Here is a 15,025-nt window from a genome sequence, read left to right on the forward strand (position 1 = left end):
ATTATGAAGAAATTCAAGTGAATCAAAATTGATGAATGTGAAGACAGACATAAATGGAGAGTATGTGCTATGCATGCATAGTGAACACCCTTACATACAGACAGTATAAGAGAGTTATGTAATATCATTTGTGTGCATTTTAGAATCAGAACTGTGTGCACTAGCAGGATCATGCCTTTAGATGGCAGCACCTCTACAGCACAAATGAACTTCACTGACCCTGTTAAGACAAGGAAACCGTGTGTGATATGACCAGCAGTACAGTGCAATGAGCAGTACAATATACACTACTAGACAATGCTGTAGGATGCTAGCTCAGAGTTAGAGGTTGTACCTGTATGAGGTGAAGTTGTCGTAAGATCCCACAGTGTAGTGTCTGAACAGTCTCTTAGTGCGGTCCTCCCGTGTCTCTGTAAAATAGATTTAAAGGATTGGTTGAGTGATATACTTTTTGATGCTATAAAAACATATATTGGAGGTAACTGATCTACCTACAATGTCATATAGACCATTAAACACTTACATCATCAAACTGCCTAAATTATTACTATGATTTAATAACAGATGTTCAAGTGAAGTGTGTTGTCTTAAAAGCCACATTGCCAGTGTATACAGATCTCCGTAAATAAGCTGAAATTAAAAATATCCCAATAATGCTTTACTTGAATATGTTTTAGGAAGTACACAGTTGATTTTTTTAAATCAGATTTAGTCCAGCTAATGACTTTATACAAATCCACAAGATTCCAAAAATGTCAAGGCTGTGTCAGCCCCAGTTCTTAGCATGTTAGTATAAAAATGTCAGTAATAATCTAATTCGATGAGCACAGAGAGGAATTAAGCTACCACAGAGAAGCAATTATCATTAACATGCTTCATTTATCATAGAGTATAATTGTTCTATGGTAATTTTTTGCTTTTGAAACAGTGAAGTAATTGCCTAATTCTGCCCTCAAAGTGTTTCTTTTAAAGGCAAATGTGTTTGATTAGACGCTCATTGAATACTGTGTGTGTATGCACCGTGTGCATGTGGTTTCTGTCACTATATGTGATGTTATCCTATAGGAGTGCTGATGCCCTTTTTCTATCCCAATAATACACAGCACAATACATCTCCACTAAACAGCCGATTGGCTGACTAAACACTGCACGGCACACACAAGCTCTTAATTGGATGAGGCTGTGAAAGCAAGAGTGGTGTTGATGTGAGACACACAGCATGTTCCTATGACTTTGCTTGGCAAACTTGGTCGCATGCTTGCCTCCTGTCGCTTTACTTTCCAATACAGGCAAACGAGAGAAGATGTATATGTGAAAAGGAAAAAGAAGACTCGCAAAGAACGAAAATGGAAAGAGGTCAAAGTGAGTGAGCAGTCTTGAACTGGCTGGCATCTCCAGATCCACTTTATCCTGTCAATCTGATTCACTGTGTGAGTGACCGACTGTCAGCTGAGAACAACTTGAAGCTTTGATAAGTGCATCCACTGACACTTGGTGACACGGCAAAAGGGCAAAAAATGAAAAGGGATTTAGCAGCAGTTAACTTTAACCTCTTAGCCACTGTTTTTACTCTCTGACCTTCCTCTTCATTTTTTATATCTGTGTTTTCACAATTATCTTGTTTGCCTGAACATGCCTGTTTTTCATAATCAAGCTGTGCTCTATGAATCTGAATCACTCTGAATCTTGCAGATTTGTTTCAGCATGATTCCAACTGCGTGGCTTTCTTCATCCTTTGTATGTTAGAATGAGTGTTAATCTGAATGTCTTTTTCAGCTCAGGTGAGAAATGTAATTAAATAAATTCTCTGAATTCTCTGACACCAAATAAAAAGCCCAGTCAACTTAAAATGTATAGAGTTCAAAATATCCAACTAAAATACAATTACTGTACAGTGTACATCTATCAATTAAAGTAAAGGGAAAAGAAGGGTGAGTTGGTATTTTCTTTAGGTTAGAAGGTTACTCTACATCCGGTCTGGGGAGGAAAGACATGGCATTTTGTTAGCACAGCCTGTCAAAGGTAAGTCGTAATGAAAAAAGAGGTGATATTTGGGGAGAAAGTCATAGATGAGTCAGGACTTGTCTTCTCCCACACCTTCAGAGGCTTTCTTTTAGGGCTAGACTCAGCTTTCATGCACACATACACGTACCAGTTGAATATGAATAAGAGTTATGGCTAATGACAGACTTTCATGTATCTTAGGTTCTGTATTTATATATTAAGTGACCACATGATTTGCCTACACACTTATTCACAAGGGCTCAACACAGCAGGTAGCTCTGCATGTTTGATTGGGTAGATTTTTGTGCCAGATGCCCTTCCTGAGACAAATTCCTTAGGAGTTACACACACACATTATTTGTGTGTGTGTGTGTGTGTGTGTGTGTGTGTGTGTGTGTGTGTGTGTGTGTGTGTGTGTGTGTGTGTGTGTGTGTGTGTGTGTGTGTGTGTATAAAAAGTAGGTTGCACTTTGGCCAGATTAGGAAACAGGTCCATGGTCATGGCATTACGGCTGTCATGAATAAAAAGAGGACCAAGAATGGACCCTTGTTGAACACCCACAATAATGACAACATGACCGTAACACAATGATCGACATCAATACAAGCTATGTCTACAGAAAACACAGCATAATATTAATGACTATCAAGGGCTTCAATAATGATGTAATTGAAATCCTGATTGCTCAACGTGTAACAATATTAGACACTACATTTTTGTAATGGTAAACCTTTTTAGACTTGCAGAGTTAATGAATTTTATCTGATGCGTAAGCCAGCAGGGAAGTGATTAACTTGCAATGGATCGAAAATGTAAATTATTTTCATCCAGTGGTCATCGATGTCGTACGCAAAAGCTGTTCCTGCTGAGCACTTGTTTGTTTAGTAATGGTTTAGCTAAGAAGACTGCATTTGTTTGTTTGAATAGTGCTTGAAAGCAACAGATGCAGCATTTGTATTTCTGTTTCTACTAGAGTGTGCGCATCTAAGTTTGTGTGTGTATGTGTGTTTGTGCACCATGTGTACCATGTGATACGGTCCAGAAGTGTGAAATGCAACTTATTCATCACAACTGTCATGTACAGCCCAGGAGCATCTAAAGACAGGGCCCTCATAGCAGAGATAACCTCCAATATACTTCCATCTATCACAGACCCATACACACAAAAGCAGAAAACAAAAGATGAGACACAGGGCTCCACTGTAAACAAAAAGCTATTATCATTTTTATTATGTATTGAATCTATACATATAGATTCATTTTAATATTAAATCTATATGTAGAGACTCAATTGCTCGGTAAGGCAAATATCTTATAAGCCAATCCAACAGCCGCACCTCAGTGCATTTAGGGATGCTGACATGGTCAAGACAACCTGCTCTAACCAATTCTAACCTGCTTTAGTTGTAACAAAACATCATAGAAAGCAAATGTGATTTCAGTTCATTTTAAATGTGGATTGGTTATTGGTGCCAGATGGGCTACTGGGATTTTTCCCATGCAACTATCTCTAGGGTTTACAAAGACTGGTCTGAAAATGAGAAAATACCCGGTGAGCGACAGTTCTCTGGGCGAAAATGGCCAGACTGCTTTGAGCTAATAGGAAGGCAACAGTGACTCAAATAACCACTTGTTACAACCAGTGTTTGCAGAAGAACAGCTCTAAATGCACAAAATATTAAATCTTGAAGCAGATGGGCTGCAGCAACAGGAGACCACACCAGGTGCCACTCCTGTCAGCTGAGAAAAGGAAACCAAGGCTACAATTCACACTGTCTCGTTAAAATGGGAAAATGGACGATTAGAAAAATGTCGCCTGGTCTAATGAGTCTCGATTAGATGGGCAACATTAAGATGTTAAGGTCAGAATTTGGGTTAAACAACATGAAAACGTGGATACATCCTGCCTTATATCGTCAGTTCAGGTTGGTGGTAATGGTGGTATAATGGTGTCGGGGTGTTTTCTTTGAGCCCCTTAGTACCGATTGAGAATAATTACACTCCACAGCCTACCTGAGTATTGTTGCTGACCATATCCATCCCTTTATGGTTACAGTATACCCATCTTTTGATGGCTGTGTCACAAAGCTCAAATAATCTCCATCTGGTTTTGTTAATTTAAAATTGAATGCACTACTTTCTCTCTCTGAAGACAAATGTGGTCTAAAACAGAGAGACCTCTGAATGCTTTTTTAATAACAGAGATATAGAGAGACAAGGACATTTTCAGTAGAACAATGTTGGTTTCAAACCAAATTCTACTTTTTGGAGATATCATTGAAATTCAAGTGAAACATCCAGTTCCAAAATTAAACTGTAACGTCATAGTATTAAAAAAACAAAGAAAAAGAAATAGAGGAAGGTCATTTCCCTTTGAGAACATAAAAAAAACTTGACCTCTGAATGCTTTTTAATAAAACAGAAATCAAAAGCGAGGGACATTTTCATTTGAACAATGTTCGACATCTGGTAGCAGAAACACATTTTGTCTGGATTGCCTCTTGAATAAAACAATGTGGGCAAAATTTAAATGGTAAAATTTGGCTAAAGTCAAAGTTCCTTTTGATTTGCCCAGTGGATAGAGATTCATCTGATCTCTGTCACAAACTGAAACGACTTATTGAACTTGCTGCAAAAAGTTTATGGAGAAAAACAAAAACAGAAAGTTTGAGAAGTACTGTAGTACTAGTACTGTTTAGCTTTCAAGCTTTTCACCTTAATAATAATAATAAAAATGATAATGGTAATAATAATAATAATGACAACGATAATAACAATAATAACCACACTGAATGAAATCAAATGTTGTCTCAATGCGTACCTTGGAACTAACGTAAAGTTGAACCATCAACTCTAACAGGACTAATATAGTCTAACGTTCTAGGACAGTAAAATCCAAAGTGCCTACAGCCTGCACTGTTTGATGAAGTCTTCTTCTGACATATGCTCTGTTAAAATATCCTGTTAGTGAAGTCATCTTGGTACAGTAATGCAATAAAGTAAGATTTATTAAACCACTTTCAAAAAAACGTAACTAATCAGGGTAAAAGTTGATAATAGCACTTCTACCCTATAATTTGAGCAGAAATATAGATGTTTTTACTATCAAAAATATATGAAGGGTGGTATTGACTGAAAGTTTTTTTTTGTGTGTTATGAGTGATCATCTGTTGAGATGAAAGCATATTTTACACATCAAGCGATAAGTCACGCTTTCTGTAACACTGTTAACATGCTACATCTTTCCCACTTCTCTATTCTGGACAGACTGCAACACCTTTGCTGTCCTTGTCTGAAGGACGCCAGAGTCCCATCACACATACACGTGGACTCACACACACACACACACACACGCGCACAAACACAGTGTCCACGCTGAATGGGAATTAACCTATGCTGTTTTAATACTGATAAGAGCTGCACACAAACATTCAAACACATCCACACAAACACACACACTTATCAACTAAGCCCCATTGACTTTTTAATTCTTCCCTGCCACTCTCCCACTCATGTCTACTTTCCTCTTTCTGTCTCCTCATAATTTTGTTTCTTAACCTCTTAAACCTGGTGTATAGGAGAAGAAAAACAGTGTTTAAAATAAAAATAAAAAAATGTTTAAAAAAAGAGTTGCAAGGAGAAGCTTGTGGAAATCTCATTCTCTTTTGTGCTGTCACACAATGTGTCTGTCACTGCACAGATCCAACAGGGAGTTGCTGGAGCATGCAGGTGGATACAAGGCTAACTGTCCTCAGTATAGTGGACAGGCCAATGTCTTCATTTTCTTTTTCGCTCTTCTTCCTTAGTGCTATCTTCAGTAAGAGTTTTGAAAGAAAGGCGAACGCTTTTATTCTTCATGGAGTGAAATTAGTCACAGTTAATATATAGAAGTGTGAAAAAGAGGAAGGAAAAGAAAACAGCATAAAAGAGAGGCTGGAAGTGGACGCTGTGCCAGTTTAATATTTATCTGCTATGTACATATAAGGGATACACACAAACACTGCTCAAGGTTAGAACTCCAGGGTAGTATTCAAAATGAGAAGTGACACAACTCTCACTGTTTAATGTTGTTTACTGTTGACTTGACCCTGCGAGAGCGACAAATTACAGCTAATAGCTTCATTATTTTATAGTCCATCAGAAGCGCTACGAACAAAAATCAGCTCTTTTTGAGTTTAATTCAAACTGAACATTACATTTCTGTTTCTTCATGTGAAGCACTCAAGTGGTGAAACAGATGGTGGCTTTTATTTCTAAGATACCAAAGCAAAGAGTGTGTTTTGGCACGAAAACCCAGTTTGTGCCACTGACAGCCAGTCATCAACCAAAGAAAAGAAAAGAGAAATCCAACAAACGAAACAAACAACAAAACTTTCATCAGGACAGGAATGATCCTCAAGCATCATTTTAATCCATCACGAATTTAATATAGCTGTTTTGTTTGAGTGCAGCATAAACAGACAGGCAAGTCGCTTTTTATGAGATGTACAGTGTTAAACCAGCTGTGCTCTTATTAGTGATGTGAGTTGCAGGTGCCAAACACACAAACACCAGGGTCCAGCATAATGTTATGATGCCAACAATTTTGCTCCCGAAGAACAATTTTTCATACTCGTAACAGGATACACAGAAGAAAAAGTTGTGTTTTGTTATAATTTTGTTACAGTGATGACATTTTCATGTTAGCTGACTAATATAAAGCCTGAGCCTTTCAGACACCAACAGTATTGCAGGATTCATTTCCTTAGATTTTTTTCCCTGTAGTCTTCCGTTTCCTTTAAAAGCCAGTTAAAATCTTTTTAAAAGAATGTTATATAAATAAAGTTTTATTTACTTACTTTACTGTGGTCAAGTTTAACTTGTGCATGGAAAGGGAGTGAGGTGAAACATCAACACTTGATGATAACCTCAGACATTAGCTGCAGTTGACAGATTAGATATTTTTTTAATATTCAGCATCAGTTTGCTACAAATATTGTCATGGTCCTGGGCCATGTTGGTCCAGTATTCTTAGTTTTTGTGTGTTTTTGTATTTTGTTCCCTATTTATGCCTTGGTTCCTAGGTTATTTAGTTAAGATGTTCCTTATTTGGTTACCTCCTGTGTGCCCCTCTGTGTATTTATGAGCTCTCGTCTCTCCTTGTGTTTTATTCCATGTTTCCCCCAGCCTGTTATGTCTGTGTTCTCCCCGTGCTCTCTCTCCTCCTGTCTGAACCTCTGTGTACTTCCTGTTTTACTTTGACAGTCTCTCGTCAGTATGCGTCATGTTGTGTTCACGCCTGCCCTGTCTCGTTATGATTATCTGTGTCAGCTGTGTTCCCCGTGTGCTCCCACTTCCTTTTTTTTTTTTTTTTTTTTTTTTTTAAATGACATCAGAAACAGCAGTATGCGACATTACGTGATGGCAGAGCTTCAGTTCATCCTTTGTCATTTTTTTTTTTTTTTTTTTTTTTTTTTTTTAATAAATAGGACAGGGGGAATGAATGAGAGAAAGAGGGGGAGAGAAAGAAAGAAAACCAAAGGGGAGAAGAGACGGTGAGAAGGGGGGGGAAGAGAGAGAAAAAAAAAAAGAACTCCTGGGTCACCTGTATGGAGAAAAAAAACAAACAAACAAAAAAAACAAACAGAGGAGACAGCAAACAACAAAGAGCAACATAATAATAGAGAAAACAAAGCACCATCACAATAAACTAGCTAGTCATAGATATCAATATTTACTAAATAATAAACGATATTGTGCAGCACGCAAGATAGACAGCGCACAGTGTGCTTTGAGGCAGCAGCCAAGAAAGCTTTAGTCCGCGTCTGTGAATACCCATGTGTGCATACCTGTGTGGATCAGCATGCTTGCATTCCAAAGGTTTCTCCATGTAATGATCTGCTAGGAAGTGTGGGGGGGCCACAGCCCCGTCCTCCAGGGTGTGAAGCAGGTATGGAGGAGATCAAAACTCCAGACATCCAGAGGCCCCCAGAATACAAGAGACCATGGAAGACCAACAGAGGGGCAGCCGCGCCACTGTTCCAGTAAGAGCTGAGGAGAGTCCCAGATGAGGGCTCGCCCAGCAGCCGCGGAGCAGAAGTCAGGGGGAGTTGCAGTGACGCGCCTGTGAGCTCCGCCGGCCCCCAGCTGTGCCTGAGTGACCGAGCCCCAGGCCGAGAGGCCGGGGGCACCCCACCTCCAAAGGGGCCCGAGCGAGCCCCAGGCCCCAGGCCCCGACAAGCGGCCGCCAAGGAGTGAGCCGGTGTGTACCCGGACGCCCACCTCCCACTTCCCTCGTTAACCCTCTGTGTATTTATGTGCATATCTCCATCAGGTCAGTGTCGCGTCGTCAATGTCTTCTCCCCGAACCTGTGTGTCTTTCTGTGTTCCCACGGGTTTCTGTTAGTATTCCCAGTTTAGTTCTGTTCCTTTGTGAAACCTGCAATAAAGCAGTGATTTTGAGTTCAGTTCCTGCCTCCGTGAGTTTTGCGTTTGGGTCCTCATCTGCCTCCACACAGCCGGTTCATGACAAATATGACCTTCACATAGGATTTCTGTCTTCGCCATGGTAGAGTATATGCTAGAACATGTAGATGTGGGCCTACGAAGCTCTGCATAGCACCTATGGTCAACTGAGGCATGCTAGATGGGTGTCTGAAATGGTGCAATAGTAAAAAAAAAAAAATGGAACTGGAGAGTGTGGCCAGAGGCTGTTTATGAACACCAGTTCAACAGTCTTTGTTTAGCATGGACAGTCACAGTCTAACAACGCGCTTTGATAAGAATTCGACAATGGCATTGAAATACCAATGATTATAGGGAGAAAGACAGATGAGATCAAGTGATGGCAACAGTATAGGAAAAGAGTTCATCATCAAGTATCCAGTGAAACTTTTGACCATTTTGTTGAGTTCTTGCGAGTCAAAATGCCACATCTTCTGTCGCTTACTTCAATGAGAAGAGCGAGCCGTTTGAATATTTGATCATCATGACATAAATAATAAACAACAACAGAGTCTAAAACTAGAAATACAAAACAAATATCTGATAATAGAAAAAAGCTTTTCCACTTTTGGAAGAAAGTAGGTCTGCAATGAGGAGAAGACTGACAGCAAGAACAAAGGAAAATTTAAAAAAAGATAACAATTCTTTAAGAATGACAGTGAGTGACAACTGGAAAACTTTTAATTAGTTATTTTTGGTAAATTTTTAAAATTGTTACCTAACAAATAGTTTGATAGCCTGATGATTGAACTTTTTTCCTGCTCTGTATTAAGCTTTAAGTCACATTTAAATGTGCAGCGTAGTGAGCATCCTCTTCTAAAAATGGAAGCAGTAGTACGCTAGCAGACACCATCCTTTTTTCTACTACATTACTCCGTATGCTGAGTCACATTGGAAGTTTCTCACATTTGCAAAAATGGGCTATTTCAGTCTTGAAAAGAGTGTTTACATCTAAACGGTGCTCAGTGCAATGAAACTTACCCCAGAAAAGGTCAAAATACGAGGAGTTGCTTTGCTCTGTCTTCACAACTGTGACAACTCCATCTATCCTGCTACACAGCACAGGCAAATCTGACACCATGACTGGACAACAGTCCATTTTTCAATTCCACCTTTCAGTCTCGCTAAGACCTGAACAAGAAGGTTGTCTCTCCACTCTGTCATTTGAATCCCTGAGACAAGCTGAACTCCTGCTCATCTTCTCGTCTTCACCTTGAGGCGATTAAAAGCAATCCCGAAAAATCCATTTCATGCAGAAAAACTAGTGACAGCTGTTTCCTCAGCACCATTTTCCTTTCTTCGTTTTAACAAGGAAACAGGAATTCCTGGACAAGTAGCACTAAACTGCGTGTAACTGTCTGTGGCCTCAGTGTCCTCTTCTGTTTTAGCCTCGAGCAAACAACTCCAGCATATCTCTGCCTTTCTGCTGTCTTTCTCCTCCTCCTCTGCCTCAGAATTGGTTGCTTTGTTAAAGAGCCTTCAGAGAGCTTGCTGTTACCACGTAAGTGTCAGAGGCAGAGGCCGACGCCTATAAATACCTCAGTTCTATCAAAAGCCTTGAATAATTCAATCAAATTCAGTCAACAACAGGCAACTACTGTATAAGACCCTCAAACGCTGTGATGCACGCCGCAGTACACTTTTGAGTCAAGGTCAGGACGCTATCACTCATACAGACACACAAACATCCCCAAAGGGAGCTGAACAGCTTACTTTATAAACAAAAGACCAATGTAATGTGAAACATCTTTGGGCTGGAGTAAATAATAAAAGAGATTCAGAATTTCTATTATGTAGCTCCGTAGGAGAGTGAGAGAGGGATGCCGAGTGACACAAACTGAAGAGAAAGACAGTGAAATATGGTGAAAGAGGAAAACAAGGATGATTATTCTATCGAACCGCCTCTCATTTCTTTATATCTTCTGGGCGAAAGTGGCTCAAGAGTTGGGAGTTCGCCTTGTAATTGGAAGGTTGTCGGTTCGAGCCCCGGCTTGGACAGTCTCGGCCGTTGTGTCCTTGGGCAAGACACTTCACCCATTGCCTACTGGTGGTGGTCAGAGGGCCCGGTGGCGCCAGTGTTCCTCAGTGCCCCAGGATGGCTGTGACTACAATGAAGCTTGCCATCACCAGTGTGTGAATGTGTGTGTGAATGGGTGGATGACTGTTTGTGTAAAGCGCTTTGGGGTCCTTAGGGACTAGTAAAAGCGCTATACAAATACAGGCCATTTACAATATCTTACTAGGAAACTGGGAAGTGCCTGAAATTCAGAAACACATACGGAAATACATGATATAAAGTATACCTTTACTGCACTGGCAGTGTAATTGTGATCATTGTTAATGACATTTTTGCCAATATGACAAGATCCCCAACACCACTTGTGGACCAAACCAAGAGAGAGCCTCCGCTGTTTTCCAGATGACACTATACTGAGTTGTACCTCGCTCCTGACCTCCACTGATATAATGATAATGATTTGAACCAAATATTTAAAATTTCTCACTTCAATTGCTTCATAAGACCTGTTAACACTGATTTTTAGTACAGTTCTTATGGCATACCTCAGCCTTTTCTCCCTGTTTGCCTTCTTTAAGAATGGCTTTTTAACAGCCACCCTTCCACTGAGACCGTTTCTGATGAGGCTTCACAGGACAGTAGATTGATGTCCAAAGAAAAACTTTGAAAGACTTCCAGAAAGCCAGTGAAACTGCTGTTTAAAACCACTTTGAAAAATTAAAAGAAAGTTTTTCTCCTTTAAAGCAAAATAGAAAGAGGGCTGGAGCAAGACTGTTGTAGCACACCACAATAATGACACCCAGTGGGTATCAAGTCATGGCAGTGAAAGGATTCATGGAAAAAAAGCAACTCAACCAACAATCTACAGATGACTTTAAACAACCACAGGTGAACAGTGTCTGAGAGCCGCCACGACACTGTGAAATAGACTAGACTTTCAGAAGAGTGCCTTAACCCGTCGATGTGTGTATGTGCATGTTTACTTTTGTGTGCGGACATGCGCGTGTGTACAAGCGAGTTTGCGCTTGTGACCCGCTCTCATCCAGTGCAGCCCCTGTCAGATGTAATATGTCTCTGCTCGACTGTCAGCCCTGCTTCAGCTTTGATTCATTGTTCAAATAGCATCGCCATCTATTATGATTTGATATGGATCTGTCCTCCAGAGAGAGATGGCTCAACACACTCGACTGACTTCTGATGAAAAGTACAGATAGTGGCCATCACTCTGTGGCGAACAAACAAACACAAGAGCCCTGCACACACTCACTGGACACTTAGTGTAATTTTTTTTTCCAGAGTTAAATGGTAGGACTTCTCTTGAACTGCCAGTCTATAACACTGACTCAGCTAAACTTTAATACCTAAGACATGCCTTCCAACCTGTGGTTTATTGTCTCTCCCTCTCTCTCTTTCTCTCTCGCTAATAAGATGGATTAGTTGGCTATGCTAATCTATCTGCTGACTCGAGACAATAACTTAAGTGCGTGCGTGTGTGTAAGCATAAAGGTTTAAAAAAGCCTGTCCATTTGAATGCACACGCACAGCTCTGTCGTGTCAGCATTTGCATACTCACTCTGCATTTTACAAGTTGTCACCAGAGAGTTACTGACTGAACTCACTTTGTAATTTGTAATCTGGGCCTGTACCGACTAATTTATGGAACCATGAGGGAAACGAAAGGGGTTTGTCATTGAAAGGTGAATGCTTTTTCTGTTATGAGCTTGCTCAGTATCGCACTGAAATTACCGACTGTAATAATATTAACTCAAAGTTGTAGAATTGCCGCTATAATAAATCACAACAACGCATGGACAAGGTGACCAAGAGTGCTTAAGGACACCAATAAGAGCAAACTATTTATGCTCAAATGGCTATCCTATGTATTCTTAAGCTTTGTGGTTTTCATGATTTAGGATTAGACTGAGCTGGCTCAGAAAAATGGGATGCAGCTTATCAATTAAGTAGCCTCCCTTTGAGGTGACACTGATGCTTTTATGGTGTTGCACCAGTCTTACCCAAGGTCAACGCAGACAGACCTTTTCTCAAAAATAACCTGTTAAAGTTTTTTGCTTTACTGCCACTGATGAGGTACCATTAAGCTCTTCTCTTTCTTTCCTTTCTTTCCTTAAGCCTAGAGCACACATGGTTTATAAAACTGTATAAAATAAAGGTGGGGTGTGGGAGGTGTGGGGGGGTTGAAGACAGCGACTCCTTGTCTCCTGCAGCAAGCAGAGGGAAGAGTGTGATAAGAAAGAAGGTGCTACCAACATGTCTTCAGCCTGACTGGCCTTGTTAACACACAAAAACATTCATATTTATTGTGTTAGGGTGACACTCAAGGTGTGAAGGGCGAAGACTGGCCCTGTCCTTGAAATGCTGATAACAAGAAAAACTGAAAAGACAGGAAAAAAAAACATACAGGGAAAAGGTAAGATTACAGAATGAAAGAGAAAGGGAAGGAGAAACAAGCTGTAATAGTCCTACAACACTCTCATGAGGATACAATATGTACTGTATTCATGAATTTTATATTTGAATGTGATGAAAGGCTTTTCCAGAAAGAGGAAGCCATTTAAACATGTAAAAAAAAAATCTGCTTAAGTGTATTTGGGATATTGCTGAATGCTGTGAAATAAAATAAAGTAACAGCTGACAGTAGCAAAACAGATGCCGGTACATCTTTCCTAATGAAAACTAAAGCTGAAGCTGATCAGCAGCTGATGTCCTTGAGCTCCAACTGTTCATTTTCAAAGCAGAGCGATGCATTGAAAGAACAGGCTTCATACATACGGCATAAGTGGCGCTCACTTCAAGGGCGTAGATTTGGCATTGGTGGGGACGGATGATTCAACCACCGAACCCTGCCCCGTTTCTTTTTTTTTTTTAATTTTTGGCTTTGCTTCTTGATAAAAAAAGAGAAATATACTTGCCTACATATGCTATTCTACATGCTTTTAAACCATTTAAAATTACAATTAATGGTTTTATGTGTGAATTATATAATGTTAAATTACTATTAAACAAATGACTGACTAAGTATTTTAGACTTTAGTTTACTTGAGCCATATTCCATATAAATCAGGTATCATACAAAAATAAAAATAGCTTCAAATACAGTCAAGACAATAAAAGAATATAACTTTAAGGACTTAACAACATTACTTCATTTATAGTGCACCAACATCTCTTATACAGGGTGGCCATTTATATGGATACACCGTAATAACATCATCATCATCATCATCATCACCTTTATTTATAAAGCACTTTAAAATAACCACAGCTGACACAAAGTGCTGTACATTGGAACTGTAAATTAAAATTACATGAGATATAAATAAAAACAAAATAAAAGAAGAGTGAAACCATTAATTAAATACTACAGGACTACAGAGCGCACCTGATTAAAAGCCACATGCTCTAATTGTAGAAAGAAAACCGTATGCGTTTCACTTGTAATATGAGATATTTACACAGAAATATTACACGTGAGGATTTTTAACGTTTAATTTAACATAAACATGGTAACATAAATGGCCTGCATTTGTATAGCGCTTTTCTAGTCCATAGGACCCCAAAGCGCTTTACACTACATTCAGTCATCCACCCATTCACACACACATTCACACACTGGCGATAGCAAGCTACATTGTAGACACAGCTGCCCTGGGGCGCACTGACAGAGGCGAGGCTGCCGGACACAGGCGCCACCGGGCCCTCTGACCACCACCAGTAGGCAAACACGGGGTTAGTATCTTGCCCAAGGATATTTGGCATGCAGCCAGGATGCAGCCTGGGATCGAACCACCGACCTTCTGATTAGTGGCTGACCTGCTCTGCCACCTGAGCTACAGCCACCCACGTTAATAACATAAACGTTATGGCAACATACAAAAATACATACTGCAAATGCTTTTTTTCCTCGAACAGCGCCTGTAAAAAATATGCATCAGCCGCACGTCAGTATAAGCCGCAGTGTTCACAGTGTGGGAAAAAAGTAGTGGCTTATGACCCGAAAACTACGGTACTTCAAATAAAAGAGAAACTAAGTCTCACTGAGGTTAAAAGCCAAGGAATAAAAGTGGGTTTTAAGACGCGATTTAAAAGTGAAGGGGCCTCTCTAACGTGCAAGGGCAAATTATTCCATAATTTTGGAGCCACGATAGAGAAGGCCCTGTCCCCTCTGAGCTTCCTCCTGGATCTCGGTACCTCCAGGAGCAGCTGGTCAGCTGACCTGAGAGACCGACAGGGTGTGTGGGGATGAAGAAGTTCAGAGAGGTATGGTGGGGCAAGAGTTTAAAAACAAACATGAGAATTTTTAAATTAACTGTAAATTAAGGCTAGCAAGGGGGTTATATGCTCTCTTTTTCGAGTTCCTGTTAGGGGAGTCGTGCAGCCGCATTTTGAACCAGCTGCAGACGTGAGAGCAATGACTGACTGACCCCCACATAAAGTGAGTTACAATAGTCCAGGCGGGAAGAAATAAAAGCATGGATCACTGTTTCAAGGTGCTGCCTCGAA

General features: G+C 40.1%; 1 protein-coding gene across 9 annotated transcripts in view; it reads right to left on the reverse strand.

Annotated features, from left to right (window-relative positions):
- The window catches only part of shank3a (SH3 and multiple ankyrin repeat domains 3a), a 165,340-nt gene that overhangs the window by 19,501 nt on the left and 130,814 nt on the right, over positions 1-15,025 (reverse strand). For all 9 annotated transcript variants that reach the window (XR_003272963.1, XR_003272964.1, XM_026176172.1 and 6 more), the window contains one exon: positions 335-410. Coding sequence is in view for 7 of the 9 variants with exons in the window: in XM_026176172.1 (XP_026031957.1) it covers positions 335-410 (76 nt within the window). In the remaining 2 variants the exon portion in view is untranslated. The remainder of the gene's footprint in view (positions 1-334; positions 411-15,025) is intronic.

This window comes from Astatotilapia calliptera, chromosome 7, assembly GCF_900246225.1.
Source record: "Astatotilapia calliptera chromosome 7, fAstCal1.2, whole genome shotgun sequence".
Classification (NCBI taxonomy): Eukaryota; Metazoa; Chordata; class Actinopteri; order Cichliformes; family Cichlidae; genus Astatotilapia; species Astatotilapia calliptera.